Source organism: Equus przewalskii, chromosome 30 (genome assembly GCF_037783145.1).
Source record: "Equus przewalskii isolate Varuska chromosome 30, EquPr2, whole genome shotgun sequence".
NCBI lineage: Eukaryota > Metazoa > Chordata > Mammalia > Perissodactyla > Equidae > Equus > Equus przewalskii.
In genome coordinates this window covers 9,033,225-9,052,464 of record NC_091860.1, presented here as the reverse complement: position 1 = coordinate 9,052,464, position 19,240 = coordinate 9,033,225, and the positions used below count along the sequence as shown (strand labels likewise).

The following is a 19,240-nucleotide window of genomic DNA, read 5'->3' as shown; positions in this document are numbered from 1 at the left end:
TACAGTCTACTAACAACCTCTGGATGCTATACTTTCAGAAATCTTAACAATTATAAATAACTGTATGAGCCCCGTGATACTAAGTTAACAACTGAGTCCTACTTAAACCTTAAGATGATTGACTGAGAACAGATGTCTCTTCTGATCGTGTTTCACTATGAACGTACTGCAAAAGAAACTAATTTGCTTCCCTCTCTACACAAATGAGTGTGAATAATTCTGCCTTGAGATATAGTGGGGCAAAGTCAGGGGAGAAATGGACCACTCTGTTGAAAATCTCTTAAATCTATAAGTAATCTACAAGAGACTTAAAAATGCTGGTTTAAAGAAAAAAGGGGACAAGGAAAAGGAAGAGACAAAAGCTTACAGTGCCGCAAACCACAGTATCATGAGACACACACTCATCCTCAGCAGACAGCGCTTTTCCCCGCTGCCCTCTCATCAGGCAGTAGGAAGAGGAGTGAGAGAGGCACACTGCAGCCTTAGAAAGGGGAACACAGAACGAGGCCAAGCAGGAAGTGACTGGACAGGACTTGTTTCTTAAGTAGACTGATTGTTCTGTCTTGTGGCGCACGGGCCCAAAGTCAGTCAAATACGTATTTATAAGTTTTCAAAGAAAACATCAAGTTGAGGCTCTACTATGGGTTACACTGTCAAAAAAGGGATTCTTGGCCAGTAATTTGTCAAAAAGATTTATGGGGCTCAAACTGATTTGGGGTGAGACAAGTTCCAAAAATAACATGAAAATGTGCAGCTATCTCCATGTAGTTTACAAAGGATTCTTTTCTACATTAATCTCACAACTCCTTTTTGAGGTAGGTATTATGTCCATTCTACAAAAAAGAAAGTGATGCTCAAACTTGGGCAAAATTACACATCAGGTAAATGGCACAGCAGGCAAACACTCCAAGTCTAAGACCAATATACATTTTAGTATACAGTGGAATGTTCTTGCCACTGATGATGTGGATAAAAGCTAGCAGTTGAGCTTGTCCGGTCCCCAGTAGGTCTTCCCACAGAGCACACAGTTGGTGTGCCTGGCACTGAAAATGCACTGATAGCTCAAAGCAGAGTCTCGGTGTCAGCTTCCATTACTGTGACTAACCTACCCAGTTAGTGGAGTGGTTGTAAGATGTTTGTAATCTTTTTCCGTAGGTAGGTGAGTTCTGTTTGCAGATTAGATAAATTAGTCTTTGAACTTTTCCATTTGTGAACATTGAGTCTCACTGGACCCAGACAAGCAACCCTGGGACACCACTTTTCCTTTTTAACTCAGCTTGGTTGAGTTGTCTTGAAATTGAAATTCATTGGACGCAGAACTTGACAGAAACTCCCTCTCTTTGGAATTCACTATTTTTGCCTTCTCTCTGAAGGGGTTTTTTGACAGCAGTTGGTACAGGGGATTTAAGAAAAGTTTCAGGATTTCTAGAGAGGTCCCAGTGATGACAGTGTCCTTCCTATATATGCACTTAAGAAAAAGACCTCACGTTAAATCTGTGAAGAGTACATAGGTTGGATTTCAAAATTCTTCAGAAACAAAATGGAAGCCTTCGCTCTTTTTTTGGTGAGGCTACATTAGTTCTCAAATATCCTTTAAGAGATCTTTTCCTTTCTTCTCCTGCTTCTCTTCGTTGTTTGACAAGTCACCAGACCTAAATGTCAGCCGTCCTTCCAGCTGCCCTCACCCTCGCCAGCCCCTGCACCAGCTGCGCAGGCTTCTGCTGTTGTCACTAGTTAGATCTTAAGAGTTACCCAAGTTTTGTTTGTGGAAGCTCACTCCGATTTATTGATCACCTCTGTCGTTTAGTTTATGGACAGATCGCACAGTTAGAATCTGATTCGTCCACAGGTGGTTTTCCTGATCTTAAAAACCGAGCCTGAGCAAAAAAAATTTTCTCATTTCCCACTAAATCTGCAGGCAGGCAACTGTTCTTCCTGTTATGTTTCTCATTTCTTCTCCACATACACGTTAAGGGGACGGGAGTGCCAAGGGGAAGAGTTTAATATTTGCGTGTTAAAATTGCACACACTATATGTTTCAAAGGAAGGGTGTACTCACACTTGATGCAAATATCTCTTTTAAGCTTTCCCTTCTCAATGCGTTTGTCAAAGGAATCAGAGAAACCCCCCAGTCAGCACATTCTACCATGCTTGATGGTGTTGCAGAAAAAGCTCATATACCATAGACAATAGCATAGACAGGGAACTTTACCAGATGCCCAGGACGTGTCACTTCAGTTCTGAGGACACAGCCTTCCAGATATCCAATTTTGGAATGTCATATTAAGAAACCAAGACAAATGCCTACTTGATTTTTTTTTACCACTAAAATTGATTTGAGCCTTCCTGATTTGTTTCCTGTAACTTAAATTATTTTACTCTTAAAAGACCAGCAACTAAAGCAAATTACTGGTTTTCATTTAGGAACTAACCAGTTGCTGGCTCCAGCAGCCTCTACATGTTTAGAACTTTGTTCTGACACCTCCTTTGCTCTGAAAGGAACGTTCTTAATTCCTCATCTGCCATCATCTGGGTGAGGTTTTTCTCTGTGTGCCCTATTTTTTCTTCTGGGATTACTAATACCATGACAGTGGTTACAGGACAACAACTTATTTCATCCTTCAGGCTTATTGCCAGGGAAAAACTGGCAACTGCTGGAAGCACTGACGTGTCCCAAACCAAACATGTCATCTCACCTCTTATTTCATGGACCTTCAGCTGTTAGAGCTAATAGATTTCAGATCACGCTGTTCAGCTCCCTCATGACACTGGTGAGATGGCGCTAGGACCTGGGAGGTTAAGGAACTCACAAAGCTGTGGCAGCACCACGACTAGAGCTGGGATCTAGAAAATGAAGTGATTTGGTGTCCTGGCTTCTGATTCTGTAGCTACTAAGTATTGTAGAATGTAGATTTATCTTCAATGCCTTTTGTATCTGTTTTTTTTCCTCCTTTTTCCATCAGCTTAACTCTAGTATTCTTTATAATTTACTACAGTAACGTGACCAGTTTCTCTCCCTCTCTTCTAATTCAGTGGTTCTCAACCTTCGCTGCACATTAAAAACACCTGGAGAGTTTGAAAAATCCTGCTCCCTGGGCCAAACCCCAAGCCTATTATATAATCAGAATCTTCGGGAGCAGATCCAGGCAACTGTATTATAAACCCCCCCAAGTGACTCCAGTGTGCAGTCAATGTTGAGTACCGCTGCCCTCATCCACTCTACAAGCTGCTAAGGCAGAGCTCTGTTCATAATACCCTCTGCTCAGAAACCTCAGCAGCTTTAAGAGTCACTCAATTTAGTACCAAAAGAAGAATTTCTAATCCCCACCCTTATCCTATGCCAGTGGTTCTCAAAATGTCAGCAGAGACCAGCAGAATCAGCATCACCGGAGAACGTGTTTGAAATGCACACTCACGCCCCATGCCTACAGAATTAGAAACTCTAGGGGAGAGGCCCAATAGGTCTCTGGTGATTCTGGTGCAGTCTAATGTTTGAAAACCATAAGAGAAGACACTAAGGAGATTTTAGAGATGTACTTGGTTCCTTCTCTCTTCCTTATTCAGTGTTGGACCAAGGATAGAACAGAACATCAGAATGAACAAGAATCAACAGCTGCCTCTCCTGTGCACCAGCTCAGTCCCTGTGCATGGAAAATGGATGTCTCTCTTAGCCCTGCTTCTTTAATTGCTACAATTTACTGCTCCCCCATGTCATCTAAACATTTAATCACTTTTTTTTTTACCTATTATTATTTCCTCTTGTTATAAACTAGTGGTTTGATTCTCCCAAGAGCAATAAATAGATTTTCTTTCTTTATGGTTTAGTTCCCAGAAATGAATGCGATGATAATGAGACGGTTCAGTTTGCCAGGAGATGTGGACAGAGCTCGACAATACGTATTACAGGTAAGGGGTTTTTTTTCCCTCCCCAAAGCCCCAGTACATAGTTGTATATTCTGGTTGTAAGTCCTTCTAGTTCTTCTATGTGAGCCACTGCCACAGCACGGCTACTGACAGGTTGTGTGGTTACACAACCGGGAACCAAACCCGGGCTGCCGAAGGAGAGTGTACCAAATTTTACCACTAGGCCATTAGGACCGGCTCAAGATTATAAAAAGGAACAAAGCAACAGCAGGTACAATGTGGCAAAGTTCTTTTAACAAATCAAGTAACATAATATTAAATTTTAGATACAAGACGAAGTTTGGCCAATTCTTGATTTGACAAAAACTGAGAAAGAAAAACTTGTATAATTCATTTTTCTTGTAGAATTCTTCCCAAAGATCCCAATTAATTGGTCTTGGACAGGGCTTGGATATTAGTATTTTTTAAAAGCTACCCAGTTGATTCCAATGTGCAGTCAGTGTTGAGGTCCGTTGGTGTGGAACCAGCCTTCCCCATATCCATCAGTAGCATCACTATTCTCCCCGTCGCCCAGACTGGCCTCCAGCCTAATCCAAGTCCTCATCCTTGCTGCAGCTAGACTACTCACAATTGGTCTCTCCTAGTCCATCCTATATAACAGCGATAAAGGTGTGACTAAAGAAGTGGTAACCTAAAAAAAATTTAAACCAACAAAGGCAAACGAAGCTGAACTTCAGGGCTATAGCTTATTTCAAATATATTGCCACATATCCTCAGAATTCCTGTTGAAGCCAGATCCTCGTGCGTATTTTCAGTTTCTGTGACTTTTGAGAATGAGCTCTTTCTAAGATCCAACTCCAAAGTCATTTGGAGCCAGTAGATCTAGTGAATAAGATGGAGTGAGCAAACAATTTTTAGTAAGTAAATGTGATCTGAAATCTATAGTAAGTCCAATACTTGAAAGAATTCCAAATGATTATCTTTCAGATTTTTTAAATTTCCAAAAAGCAAAACCCCTCCAAAGGATAAGTTTCTCTTTTCATTCTCTATACTGTTAAGCATCATAGTATGCTATGGGTTACCACCTTTTTGGAGGGTAGTTTGGCAAGTACTATGAAAAACTCAGTGTAAGAGGGGGCCATAGGTGATAAAAGAAGTCGATATGCCTGGGACAGGTTCTGGCTTCAGAAATAACAGTACTACTGAGGGCTGAAGTGAGAAGTGGGACTGAAAAGAGGGAAATTAATTGTGGCTCTTATGTAGAACAGTGAAGGCCCAACAAGCCTAGACAGAAATGCACTTAGAAAAAAAATTCACAGGAATGTTCTCTAAACAAATTCTCTAAAGAACTATAAATTCTAGCTCCCTGTTCACGAACCACAGAACTCCTAGTCCCTATTCCCTCATTAAATATGAATGGACAACTAAGATTTATTTAATAGGATTACTAAGTGGTTGATTAAAGCTTGCTGAATGAAAGAGTAAGACTAGGAAAAAGAGAATTAAAGACTCAGGAAAAATATAAATAGGACAGTTCAAAAATACTGCATTCATAAAACAAGAACAGGATAATAATTTTTAAAAAACAAATAAGAACAAGCTCTAAGAAATTTTTGATGATTGTGAAAAACTCCAAAGAAAGGTTAGAATATGAAATTGAGGAAATCTTCCAAAATATAAACAGCAAGGGAAGAAAATGAGAGAAGCTTTGAAGAGGATCAGTACAATCATGTAACAGATGTTTCAGGAAGAGAGTCAAAAAATGAAATCCAAGAAAAAAGTGGTCACATACAAAAGGAAGAAGGATCAAAACTGGCTCAGTGTATAGCAAATACAATGGATGCTAGAAGGCAGTGAGCAAGAGCTTCCAAATGATGAGGAACATTTTAACCTAGAATTCTACGTCTAGTTGAACCATCCACTAAATATGATGGCAAAAGTCATTATCACACTTAAGAGCTAAAAAGCTGACTTCCAATACACATATTCTGGGTAATTTACTTGTGGATGTATTTCAGCAAAAATGTGGAAACCCCAAGAAAGAGAAAGATAGAAGTATTAAAAGCAGTGGAATGGACCAAAAGAGTTCAATGAAAAGTCATACTGAGAAGGCAGCTGGACATTAGAGCTAGAAGGAAGTCAAATAATAGAGAGAATGATTAAGGCATTGGAAATATTAGAAATCAGGAGCTCCTTTCCCAAAGAGGAAGAAAAGGAGGGAGTTACATCCAGAAGTGGGCTTCTGTACAGTAAGGCAGAGCAAACTAAAGTGTATCATATTTGAGTCATATCTTGTGTCAATTGGTAAGAGGCCCTCGAGTCATTTTGTGAGGAATATTCTCCTCTGAATACAGAGAGATCATGAACTTGGAACCATGGGGAAGGAAATAAAATTATAGTATATTACAGTCATGTGCTGCATAATGACGTTTCAGTCAGTGATGGTCCTATACAACAGTGGTCTCTCGAGATCAGAACCACATAGCCAAGGTGTGTAGTAGGCTGCACTGTTCAGGTTTGTGTTAGGCACACACTATGATGTTCACACAACAACGAAATCACCTAATGAGACATTTCGCAGAACATATCTCCGTCATTAGGCTATGCACAACTATACTTGATTCTGCAGTACACATTTTTACACTTTTAGAAAGAACCAACATAAAAACATAGTTAGAGAATACGGTGCAAATGTCTACAGTGCAAAGGTACAGTGAGAAGAAAACACAGGAGCACTTCTACAAGTGCTCCTCATTCTTACCCTCATCTTAGACACGATGAAGTCAGAAGCTGATGTAACATGATGACAAAGGTCATCTAGTAGAACCGAAGACAGCAATACAATGATCAAATTAGGAGGCATAGTGGGTGGACTAAATCCTCATTTTTCTTAGTAGAAAGGCAATAAATAACTAAAATTGCTAATTAAGAAATAAAAACCACTGATAAAGCTGATGCCTTTGGAAGACGGGAACTGCTGATTTTCATCATAAGCTCTTCTGTACTTTTATTGTATATATAGTTTTTTAAAACTTTCACTTTAGATTTTTTCATTTAAAAACTTATTGTATAGATATTTTTTATATATAGAACTTTTAAAAAAACTCTAATACAGTCATGTGTTGCTTAATGATAGGGATACATTCTGAGAAATGCTTATTTAGGTGATTTCGTTGTTGTGTTAACAATATAGAGTGTACTTCACCAACCTAGATGGTATGGCCTACTTCATACAGAGTCTATATGGTACTAATCTTACGGGAACACCATTGTATACGTGGTACATCACCGACTGAAACAGCGTCATGAGGTGCATAACTATACTTAAAAATAGGGGAAATAGATGGCTACTTAATATTAATGAGTTAGTTGCTTTGTATGCTAATAGAATAAAAATTTGCTTCAATCTGAGAAAAGGGCCTAAAAGTCGGCAGAGAAAGCTAGAACTATGAGTTGGAGAGAGAACATTAGAAACATAGTTTGGCTGTTGACCTATATGATCTTAAAACTGTTTTAATTCATTGTAGCAGGTGTTTAAGAGCTGATGCAATGGGTGACATGCATCTGTTCTGTTTTGTTCTGTATCCCATAGAGTGATGGTGTGCAACAAACAACCTACCTCGCCCAGCGGTACTGCCATGAGGCAGTAAGAGAGATCAGTAAACTTCGACCATCCCCGGAAAGAGATGCCCTCATACAACTTTCAGAAATTGTCCTCACAAGAGATAAATGACAGCTCTTTCTGTTATTTCTGGCAGCTATTTTACCAGACTGTGCCTAAAGAATTTTGTCGAATATACTTTGCTTCATGTGCAGATAACCAAAAATCATTTTAAAAAATCATTTCAACCTTATCGATGGGCAATTATTTTTTATTGGCAAAGTTTTTCAGAAAACTTTTTAAATGTAATTAAACCATCTGATTCTATCATTCTAGTGCTGTAAATTCTAATCGAGGTATCTTGATGGTTATATGTGGTATTGTTTACACTGTTAATATCCACATGTAAAGCCATTACACAAATAAATAAATAATCAATGTTAAAATTCAAATGGTTTATCTTGTCTCATCACAGAAGTAAAGGTCAGAAAATGTGAAGTCTACATTTCAGTCCACACTGGTTAGGTTTTAACAGTATCCAAAGTTTCATATAGGAGAATGGTTTATTATAAAAGACTGTACATAAAATTTAGACAATAGGTTATATACAAAATTAAGAGAACATTCCACTTGAAAAAATGTGAAGAAGGTAGCTAGCTGATCACTAGTGATACTAAAATCATGTTAACAAAGGCAAAATGCATATGCAACAGTCACATTGATTTGGTAGCAATAATGGTCTTTAATTTTCAGGAATAAATGTTTTGCACTAGTCTTACCATTTGCTATGCTGTTATAAGTCTGTAATGCCCAGTACATAACTGTAATCTGAAACCCAAACAAATCCTCAGTACACAGAAACCCACACTTGAGTGCTCTACTTTAATATACCCTAGGCAGGAGAGAATTATACACAAAATAAGAAAAACCCCTCCAACCCTCCCTTAAATTAAGAGGAGACACACAAAGTGCATGTGTTGCATTTCAATTATGTCAAAAGATAATGTAAATCTGTTGGTCAGGTATATCCCTGTTCACTGGTTAATACATGACCCACCTTTTTCCCCCAATTATTTTTACATCTTTCTATGTTGCTAGTGCCAGGTAATGGATTAAAGAGTGCCTATTCAAAAATCAACTGCATCCACCTCTACAAAAACAATACAGAAAAGATCATTTCCTTTCATTGAACCGGCGGTATACAACAGTGCACCGGAAACTGAAGGACTGAATGTACACACTTGGACACATTTTCTTAGCTCTGAAAAAGTTACTTTAGAAAAGGAATTCAGTAGATTGACTGGTAAATAACCATCTCAGATTTCAAATCTGTAAAAATCAGTCACATTCCTGTTGGGACAGATTGAGATAAGGCTAAACTTTTTTTCCCAGTTAATATATTGAGAAAATAGAACCATAATTCTGCAATAAATCAGTATCTTTTATTTCTTTCTTTTTTTAAAAGCAAACCAGTGAAGGAAAGGACAAAAACCTTTGGTTCACTTATATATTTATGAATGGAAAAATTTATAATGCAAATTCACTCATTAAAAAACTTAGGTACAAATAACAACATTACAGATAACCTTTTTTTGTTTTGTTTCACATGGAGACCTTAGAGACTCAACTCATTTCAAGAGACCTAAATACAAGTACTCCAAGTAAATACTACACAAATTGGAAGCATCTTGGATTTTTTTAAGTATATTTCAATACATAAATTTGAATGCATGCTTTAAACAAATAGTATATTTCAAGAATGAGAGAGTTTAAACAAAAAGTATGACCAGCACCAGAATTTAAGTTTTCTGATTTTAATATTAGTCTGACATAGCGTTAGTAACCATGCTGCACTGAAACATGTAATGGTACAATCTGAACCATGATTTGTTAAATATTATACCCCACACCCCCAGAATATTTAGGCTGGTCATCAAGTTAACAATGTGTAAGTACATAAGCATAATCAGTTATGGACAGCCTCCTGTATGAACTGCTATTTAGCAATCACGAACTGCCTCCAAGATTTATGCTTACAGGTAGACATTCAATTATACCAATAAAACAGCATGTCCTGAAAATATGGGCACATTTTTAAACATTTTAAGACAATTCTGTTAACCATAATAGTCCCACAGTATGACTGAGTAGTAAGAACCTACTTTAAAAGCCAAAAGAATTTAATCAGTATAGTGCATGATTGATTCGACATAGTTCCCAGGGAACAGACCAGTCACTCGATTGCAGACTCCTTCATACCAGCCGTCGTCATTCTTCTTTATTACATAAATGATTGCACCCTCCATAAATGATAGCTCATCATCCTTGTCTTTTGTATAATCATATATTGCCACAACTATGGAGAAAAGAGTTGAAATATCACGTGAGTGCACTATTTCCAACATTTAATTGAATTTTAAAATGTAATGCCAATTCTATAGTATAGCAAAACCAACTAGTTTATGAATATTCTTAATTCTTACATCTATATTCATAGGTAGGCCAGTGGCCAACCATGTGCCTAAATCACTGGTTTGATCTTAGGGCCAAACTGACAATTCGATTAGACTAGAGAAGTCAATAGCTTCTACCAACCTATTTAGGAAAGATCTCGAAACTTTAGGATTTGTTAGATGTTTCAATTCATTTGTTCAAAAATCTACTAAACGCCAACCATATGCAAAGCATCATTTTTCAAAATGACTATTGGGCAAAGTAAAGCTGCACAGCCAATCAGTTAGTAAACCAGGTGACAATCCAAGCTACTCTGAAGATACACATATACTGGGAGGTAAATCTCATCCTACTCCAAGGAAAATATTCATGTAATTTATGGGGCTATACTTAGATTTTTTAAAAAAATATTTACACACTTTCAAGGCAATAAGATTTTTTTTTTAAAGGGAGAAATATTGTGAGTGAGGACACATTAATGAAGACTTAGAGAACTGTCTGCAATTCTGTGGCATATATCATTATTTTGAGTTAAAAATATTTACATCCTTTATAAACAGTGTTGTGGAAAGGAAAGGCATCAGAAAGTTACTAGTTTTCCAAACTATAGGTTTATGAATTTAATTATTCCTTCCTTCTGCCTTTTTAGCATAATAATTCTGAAATTACATGTAATTGCCTAGTATATGTAAAATTGTATGTGATATAGATTTTTTTCATTGACTTACCTTGTGTAGTTTGTCTTAAAATAGAAGAGTTTTAAAAACGTTTGAGATATTCTGGAACTCATTTTCCCCCTAGGAAAGATGGCTTCTCCCCATAATTCTTCTGAATTAGTGAATTACAATAAGCAGCAGACCTTCAGTACTAATCTGCACCAACACTTGCTAAATTAAGATAGGCGATCTTTGTTCCTCTTACAAACTACTCGATTAAGTAAACTGAACAAGTCCATTCCCCTCCATTTCAATCCTGCAGCAGAATCATAGTACTGTGATTACAAGCTCACTGACATAACCAGTTTCAAAAAAACCCAAAACATACATAATAAATAATATTAAATTATTGTCCTGGTATTACTTTTGGCTAAATAACCACTCAAGAAAGTTGAGTGACTGCTAGAGATAAACATTAATAAAGAAAACAGTGTAATAATAAAAAGTCAGTTAATTATTATTAATTTGTCAATTACTTATTAATAATTATTTCTTGTTTAACTTTTGTAACGTTAATTTCTTTGAATTCTGAGTCACCATGGGTTAGCTTTTGAGTGGTACAGATGATTTTTAAACAGATGGTGACAAAGGCCTGGTACCCTCAAAGTGATTCAGCAAAATGAAAATTCTTACTTCCTCAAGTTTAGTTCCACCTATACAAAGCTTGTCAAAGTACTGAGGCTCAATTAATTATATTCCTATTTTCCAAGTTGCCTTTGTAAATGAAACTGAGTCACGCTGAACCTCCCTTCCCCAGTGTACATATTCTCTCATATAACTCTTACTGCTCAGTATATTTAACCGTTTATAATTTGACGTCCATTCTACTCTCCAGGATTCCAATCCATATAGAGAGCTGAACTCTCCCTCCGGTATGTACTTTAGGGTTCTCTGGAACTCGAAGTCTAACACGCTAATCCTACCCCAACATGATAAAAATTTGAAGATAGCTATCTAGCCCCTCTGAAATCTTCTCTTCCTCAACTTGGAAACAATGCTTTCAACTTTTTCTCATTATAGATACACTTTCTAGATATTTCAGCCTTATAAATATTCTCCTCTGAAGGCATTCCTGTTTGCAAGATCTTGAAATGTATGTGGTACTCAAAATTAGACATAGCACTAGTCTAATATAAATGAATATGATCATATTGGTAGATATTAGGTTGAAATTCAGCTAAAATACCCTAAGAGTCTGGCTTCCAGAACAGTCATGTCAAACTGTTGGTTAATATAGTCAACTGAAATCCTATTAAAACAGGTTTTATTCATTGGGGATTATAAAGGTGACTATTAAAGGCTTTAAATATAATCCTAATAAATCTCAACTTTTTAATTTAGACTAGGGGTCACCAAACCCAGGGCCAAATCCAAGCCACTGCCTTTTTTGTAAGTAAAAGTTTATCGGAACACGGCCACATCCACTCACTCGCGTACTGTCTATGCCCCGTTTTGTGCTACAACCGTCGTGCTGAGTAGCTGTGACAACTCTATGTCTTGTAAAGTTAAAAATATTTCATTTCACAATATATACAAACATCAAATCATTATGCTGTACACCTGAAATTAATGTTATGTCAATTATACCTCAATTTTTTTAAAAGCGAAAAATATTTATGACCTAGTCTTTTACTAAAAGTGTGTGATGTTAAGACTCATTATTCCAACTTGTGAAGATATTTTTTAATCCTGCTCTATTGCCTACTGTATCATTCCAAGTTTGTCAACTTATATAATAGTCTCATCTTCACAGTTATTTAAAGTTAAATTTGCTTTTCCAAGCCAGAAAATAGGGGTAAAAACACAATTCAAGACTACTCAAGTTTCTCACTCTCATAATGACATATCTCTATGTTTTAAACGTAAAGTAGAATTTAAATGTAAAGTAGAATATTCACATCTTCCTGAACAGTATGTGGAATATCTACTGTTTAAAAATATAAAAAAGGAAAACAGCGAATTTACTTTTAGCCACATATTCAAAACCTAGGCAGGAGAGAATGTCACAGGTCTCAAGGGCGACAGCTACTTGCTTAAGGTCAGTTAATCCAACAAAGCTAACAGAAGGGAATACATTTCAAAGGCAATCAAATGTGATCCACTAAATTACAAGCATTTTTCAGATCTCTATAGAAATATTTTTTTTTAAAGTATTTTTTTTGGTGAGCTAAGCTCTGTTGCCAATCTTCCTGTTTTCTTTTCCCCCTCCCCAAAGCCCCAGTATGTAGTTGTGTATCCTAGTTGTAGGTCATTCTAGCTCTTCTATGTGGGATGCTGCCACAGCATGGCTTGATGAGCAATGTGTAGGCCCACATCCAGGTTGCCAACTGACAAACCCCAGGCTGCTGAAGCAGAGCACACAAACTTAACCACTCTGCCACAGGGCCGGCCCCAGAAATAGATTTTAAAATAGCATAGAATTGGATGGAAAAAAGCAAACAAACTCTCTAAAAACAGAATTTGTTTCTTCCCACAGACTTTTTTTTTTGAGGAAGATTAGCCCTGAGCTAACTATTGCCAATCCTCCTCTTTTTGCTGAGGAAGACTGGCCCTGAGCTAACATCCGTGCCCATCTTCCTCTACTTTATACGTGGGATGCCTACCACAGCATGGCTTTTGCCAAGCAGTGCCATGTCCGCACCCAGGATCTGAACCAGCGAACCCTGGGCCACGGAAGCAGAACGTGCAAACTTAACCACTGCGCCACTGGGCGGGCCCCCCTACACACTATTTCTTTTTTTTTTTTTTTAAGATTTTATTTTTTTCCTTTTTCTCCCCAAAGCCCCCCGGTACATAGTTGTATATTCTTTGTTGTGGGTCCTTCTAGTTGTGGCATGTGGGACGCTGCCTCAGCGTGGTTTGATGAGCAGTGCCATGTCCGCGCCCAGGATTCGAACCAACGAAACCCTGGGCCGCCTGCAGCGGAGCACATGAACTTAACCATTCAGCCACAGGGCCAGCCCCACTATTTCTTAATAGATAATTACTGTGAATGATTTGCGCATTAGAGTTATACCTAATTTCATGAAATGAAATTTTAGTTATCTTCTCTTTTACAAAGTCAACTAACTGAAAACCAATTTAATTGAGGCTTTTTCTCATGATAGTCCCAATATATTTTTAAATATTTAGATATGAAAGGTTTCTATTTTTAGTATAAGAGCTTAGAAATTGTTTTATTTTTTTATTGAGGTAATACTGGTTCATAACATTATATAAATTTCAGGTGTACATCATTATATTCCGACTTCTGTATAGACTATATCATGTTCACCACTAAAAGTCTAGTTGCAATCCATCACCACACAAGAAATTTTGTTCTAAATATTTCCTAATTATGACTTTAGTAAGTTATTAAACTTCTTTCTTGTGGCCTGAGTTGCTTCATCTATAAAATGCTGACAGACAAGTTAATATCCAGCTGGAAGCTTATGTCATTTGAAAAAGCACACCTAATATCATACTTTTAATTTTAGAAACAAAAAAATAATCCTCCCTTTATACTGGGAATGTATAGGAAATAAGGTTTAACTAAATCATCTTGGCTGGTAAAGCTATTCCAAAGTCTGAGAAACACTAGCCTAGACATTCTTTATAGCTCTACAATTCCATTATGAGGTTATTTTCCTTTACCTCAATTCAATGATGATTGTACCTTACCTTTCTCAATATAATTCTTGGGGGCCCAAGCAGGATCCCCATCTGCATATGGATCATTATACTGAACCACTGCAGCCTCCTCGTCTTCATAATCCACGGGAGGTGGTGGTGGCGGAGGTGGAGAGTCATCAAACATGGGAATGTCATCTGGCGGAGGTGGGGGTGGTGGAGTTGGACTATCAGCAACTAAAAAAATTCAGATAATTAATTGGAATGAGAAATAGACTAAATGGAAATTGATAAGTTAACAGAATTTAAGAAAGCACTACTTCATATACAGCATGCACTATAATAAAACATGCAATGATTAGAAATAAAAGCTTGGTGTGTTAAAGCTTCTACTACTCTTAAGAACAATTTTACAAAAATACAATGAGCTAAAAATAAGGGAATTAGGAAAAACTACAGATTAATGAATGCAGGAAGTTAGGAGACAAAGACTCTTTTTACAAAGATCACAGGAGTAAAGATGTTTCTAAGCTCTAAGGCCCAGGTCAGAACAAATGTCACTCTTCAGTTAGCATACCTCCTTAAATAAGCCCTATGTCACATTCGTCATTTGGACTACAGTAAACGTTATGAATAATAACACATTAATGGTTTGATAACCATTCATTGTGCACATTCATGTCTCTGATTTTGGCTTTTAATTATCGTTAGTTCCCCAGAAATAAGTCTCCGGTGGGTGAATACTTGTTTATTTTTGTTTTAATGGAGAAAAAAAGAAAAGTTTAGGTATTAGGTTCGCTTCTATGTGTAGGTTTTCTATTCTTTTATTTAAAATTTAACAGGAGAAAATTAAACCAAACTAAAAGTAAATAATTCCAAGCTAGTAGAAAATTTCATTGAATATTTTGAAAAAAGTTTGTATTCATAATCAACTTTTTTAATGTAGAAAAAGCAAGCTAAGATTTTTGCATTACTGCTAGTAAAACATAAACATAGGATGAGGGAAAGAATCCTAAAGATCCAATTTTCTAAGAATATATCCACAATAAAGATTTTAAAAACAAAGTATTTTAGGAAGATGTAATTTAAAAAAACAAACAAACAAACAGAAAGGAACTTGTATCATGCGAAACAATAAAAATGAGTCATACCTCAAATTCTAGATGGCTGTGATATGTGTGTGTGATTTAAATAATTAAAGGCATAAACAGTGAAATGGGAAAATGCCAGGCTAGAACTGCGTTCACCCAACTATTATGATACACGGCAACAAATGCTCCCAATATTAAGGAATTCAAAGCTAGAACATAACTAATTCTTAATTCAAATTTCTGATCCACAAATTTCTTTAAAAGTAAAAGACATGAAAATGCTTTGATACAAATTGATACAGGAATTATATAATATCTGCAGGGGAGAAATTCAGAATACCAACATACTAAACTCAAATGCCACTTTCTTGGGCTATTTATGTGATCAAAGAAAGCAATCATAATCTATTTGTAATACAGGTTTTAAAGTTCCTCTACCCTATTTGGAATAACGTGCTGAGAATATAACCAAGGGATCCATATCTAAAACATTTGCAGACAACAGCCCTACTTCCATAACCACTTCAATTCCGTGATTTCTACTTTATCCTGTTGGGGGATGAAAAAGACTGTTAGAAAACAAATCTGATGTGGCGATGCTCATTCTGATAGCTATCAAACAGGTCTACAGTTTTTCCATTGAATGCTTGGATCTATTTTATTTTTGCCCATACCTTCTCCATAAAGCTTTCTAATATTGAGAGGAGAAGAAAATGGAGATAAATCATCCTGACATCAGTCATAGCTCTCATATCCTTAATTTGGCTTAATGTGTAAATTATATAAATTTGCCTGAACCCCTAAATTGCATTTACTCTTGACTGATATAGTACTTACTAGTTTAATATTTTCACTCAATTGTCTTTATGTTCAACTGCTGTGAATTATCTTCAAATTACATACAATGGGCAGGAGGCTAGTCAATCATTCTCTGTGTATAATACTTTGTCTAGTGCCATGAGTAATTAGTTAAAAAATGCTTTCTGATGTTAATCATAAATAGACATAAACACACTGCTGAGTTTTTTAGAGGCTCATATCTTAAACGGAAACATTTATTAATAGGTTAACTGCTAAGGTGCATTATCACCAACGTTGAGGGGCCTAAGAAACTGAATATTTAAAAGAAAAAACACAGAAAATTTGCACTTCATAAAACAGTTAAGACATGGATACACAGTTTATCACCAATCTTTCTAATATGCTTTCAAAGAAAATAGATGCCAAATAAAGTGGGGCGTTCTGCAGCACAAGGAGAATAACTGACTCACTTTCATATGTTTGCTAGAAAGAACTAAGATAGTACCATGGGCCTCTTTAGCAAGGCCATGTATGACTAAAATAAAGTACTGAATAAGTAACACTGACATTCTATTTTTAAAAGTTTCCAAAAAGCTAGTCAATGAGCTTTGGACCCAATAAATGTATGTTTATTATGACAATTTAAAAATATTTCCTAAAAATTCCCGTTTGTAAAGAAGTTCAAAAGGTTAAACTGGCTTAGTTTTTAAATTCTCACAGCAATAAGGACCAGTAATTTATCCTTATTCACTTTAAAAAAAAATAAGATTCATTTATTTTTACATGTTTAAACACATTAGAGTTTTCAAACAAATGTTAACAAGGTTGGTTTACACTCAGAAATTTCAACATTTGGAAACTACCATGTTTTATAAAAAGCCCATTAAATCATACATAGGGACTTCCTCTTAGACTACTTGTATTCTTCCCAGAGCCTAGCACATAACACTGAATAAAAATATTTGACTGGAGGAAGGGAGGAAATGTGGAGAATAACACAAGGTCAGCAAATCTTAACAATGTAATTTGCCACAATGTATTCTCCCGGAAGATGGGCTGGTCAAGCGGCTCATATATTTGTTCAGGACATTCTGAGAAACATCTGCACAGTGATGGTCCCAAGTGAAGTAAATTACTACTAGACTACCTTACCATTTTAATCTCAACAGCTATTCTGGCATAATATAATTCAGTAATAGGGGCATTTTTCATTCTGCCAAACAACATTCACTATGATCATGTGTTAGGATTATATAGCTTCTGGAACCTCAAAGTAATCAGGTAGCAACATGAACTACTCTATCCTAATTAAATCCACATATTCAAAAGAATTTCCAAAAATCATTAAACCTGATCTTCCTTCAGAGAAGATCTTAAAAAGCTGACAGATTTGCATACTCAGAAATAATCCTCATGGGGCTGCATGTAGCCAAAACATGAAGAGGGTTCCACGTTGAGGACCACTCTTACATGGATAGCATGGAAGTCATTTACTTCTTGCAGATTCATTCTCATCCTAACAATGAATCTTTATTTAGGTTCAGAATTATCTATATATAAAAATCTGAGGCTACAAAGCTTTCTCCAGAAATCTTTTTGTAACTAAAGGAAAAACAAACACACCTGTCCCAATTGCATAATAAATTTAATCTCAGTGTAACTACCTCTATCTTGATGAATTTGCTGGCAACAGAATACAAAATGGTTTCTAACTAAGTCTCCTAATAACTACTGGAAGCTAGTCCTTTCCACACATTTCGAATTTTTGTGATTACACAACAAGAATCTACAAAGATCACATTTCATGTTTTAGATCATGTAAATACATAAGAAAGTTGCAGTTTGGAAATTTTTATGGGTCAGTAATCATGCACACAAGAGAAAAAACTGAAGACCGTGCTCTTCAGTTTCAATTACATTATCTGCACCTATTTTCAAGATAAGATTAGCTTCTCAATAAAAGTAAGGAAAACGATGACTCGTCAGCCATGCATGCTATAAGGAGACAGCCTCTACTCTTTGGATAGCTCAGTTTTTCCAAACTTACTGTTTTCCTGCACCCTGGCCACGAAGCCTGTGAGAGGTATCTGTGGAGTCAACTGAGGCATAGGGGGAGGGGGTGGAGCAATAGAAACTGGCAGCAACAACACAGTATGGGGGAAGTAAAACATAAAGGAAAGAAAAGGAAACAAACAAAAAGCAGAAGTCAGTTACAAGGACCACAAACATAAGTATGCAAAGAACAGTTTGCAAATGAAACAAAACAAAACAAAAAACAAAACAAAAACCTGCAGAACCTTCTTCAAGTTCATTTCCCATGACAAACCTAAAGCTGAGTTGTGCCTAGCCAACTGGTTAATTTTATTAAAAAAAAAAAATACATTTAATTTAATTCTAAAGTTATATTGTTTGGGGGAAGATTTAAATTCAGTACCACATTCACTCTCATGCAATGAAATTTTCAAATTCTAAGGAAAGATAAAAAAATGGTGAAATACCAATAGAGGTTTCCAGGATATTATGTCTTTGCCATCTCTCTATAACCTAACAGGTATGTCTAGCTTTAGGGTAACGTTGTAAATTAGAACCCAAATCAATAAAACAAATATGTTACGGAATAGCTGTTTATTCCATATAGAAATAAATACATTAATCACAGGTTTCCTTTAAAAACAGTTATTATATATGAGAATGTACACACATCTCTCCAGGAAAAACTCTTGTTTATAAAACAAGGTTATTATTATTTTTTAAGTTGATAATTTTGTTTTTAAAGACATCACTCCTAAATTTACTAGGGAGTAAGAGTGCTCCACACACTGTGTTAACTGTTCACTGAGTTTCATGGGATAAGACATTTCAAAAATGACCTTCCTTTTATCACTGTTCTAAAAAACGAAACCTGATCTAACAATAGGTTAAAATACGCAATTACTTGCATCAAAGTAATTTCTATATCCAACAAATCCTTGGGTAGCGGGAAACATATTCTAACTTCTTTCTGGAGAGGACATAATTTATAGGAAATTCATAACCAAATGCTCATGTGGGCAGCAAATGTATTAAAAATTCTAACAAACTAGAAGTAAACATTCATGTTGATC

General features: G+C 36.2%; 2 protein-coding genes across 29 annotated transcripts in view; one reads left to right on the top strand and one right to left on the bottom strand.

The window, feature by feature from the left end:
* The window catches only part of PDSS1 (decaprenyl diphosphate synthase subunit 1), a 40,155-nt gene extending 29,715 nt beyond the window's left edge, over positions 1–10,440 (top strand). For 3 of the 4 annotated variants that reach the window (XM_070600893.1, XM_008535180.2, XM_070600894.1), the window contains 2 exons: positions 3,826–3,906; positions 7,457–7,917. In XM_070600893.1, the coding sequence (XP_070456994.1) occupies positions 3,826–3,906; positions 7,457–7,597 (222 nt within the window). In that variant the 3' untranslated portion in view covers positions 7,598–7,917. Of the gene's footprint in view, positions 1–3,825; positions 3,907–7,456 lie in introns of all 4 variants that reach the window. The other variant, XM_070600891.1, reaches the window with a different exon arrangement.
* Positions 8,886–19,240, bottom strand: part of ABI1 (abl interactor 1) — a 152,256-nt gene continuing 141,901 nt past the window's right edge. For 14 of the 25 annotated variants that reach the window (XM_070600879.1, XM_070600883.1, XM_008535182.2 and 11 more), the window contains 3 exons: positions 18,184–18,270; positions 14,296–14,481; positions 8,886–9,821 (listed from right to left, as the gene is read on the bottom strand). In XM_070600879.1, coding sequence (XP_070456980.1) covers positions 9,646–9,821; positions 14,296–14,481; positions 18,184–18,270 — 449 coding nt within the window. In that variant the 3' untranslated portion in view covers positions 8,886–9,645. The remainder of the gene's footprint in view (positions 9,822–14,295; positions 14,482–18,183; positions 18,271–19,240) is intronic. The other 11 variants (XM_070600888.1, XM_070600890.1, XM_008535187.2 and 8 more) reach the window with 1 other exon arrangement.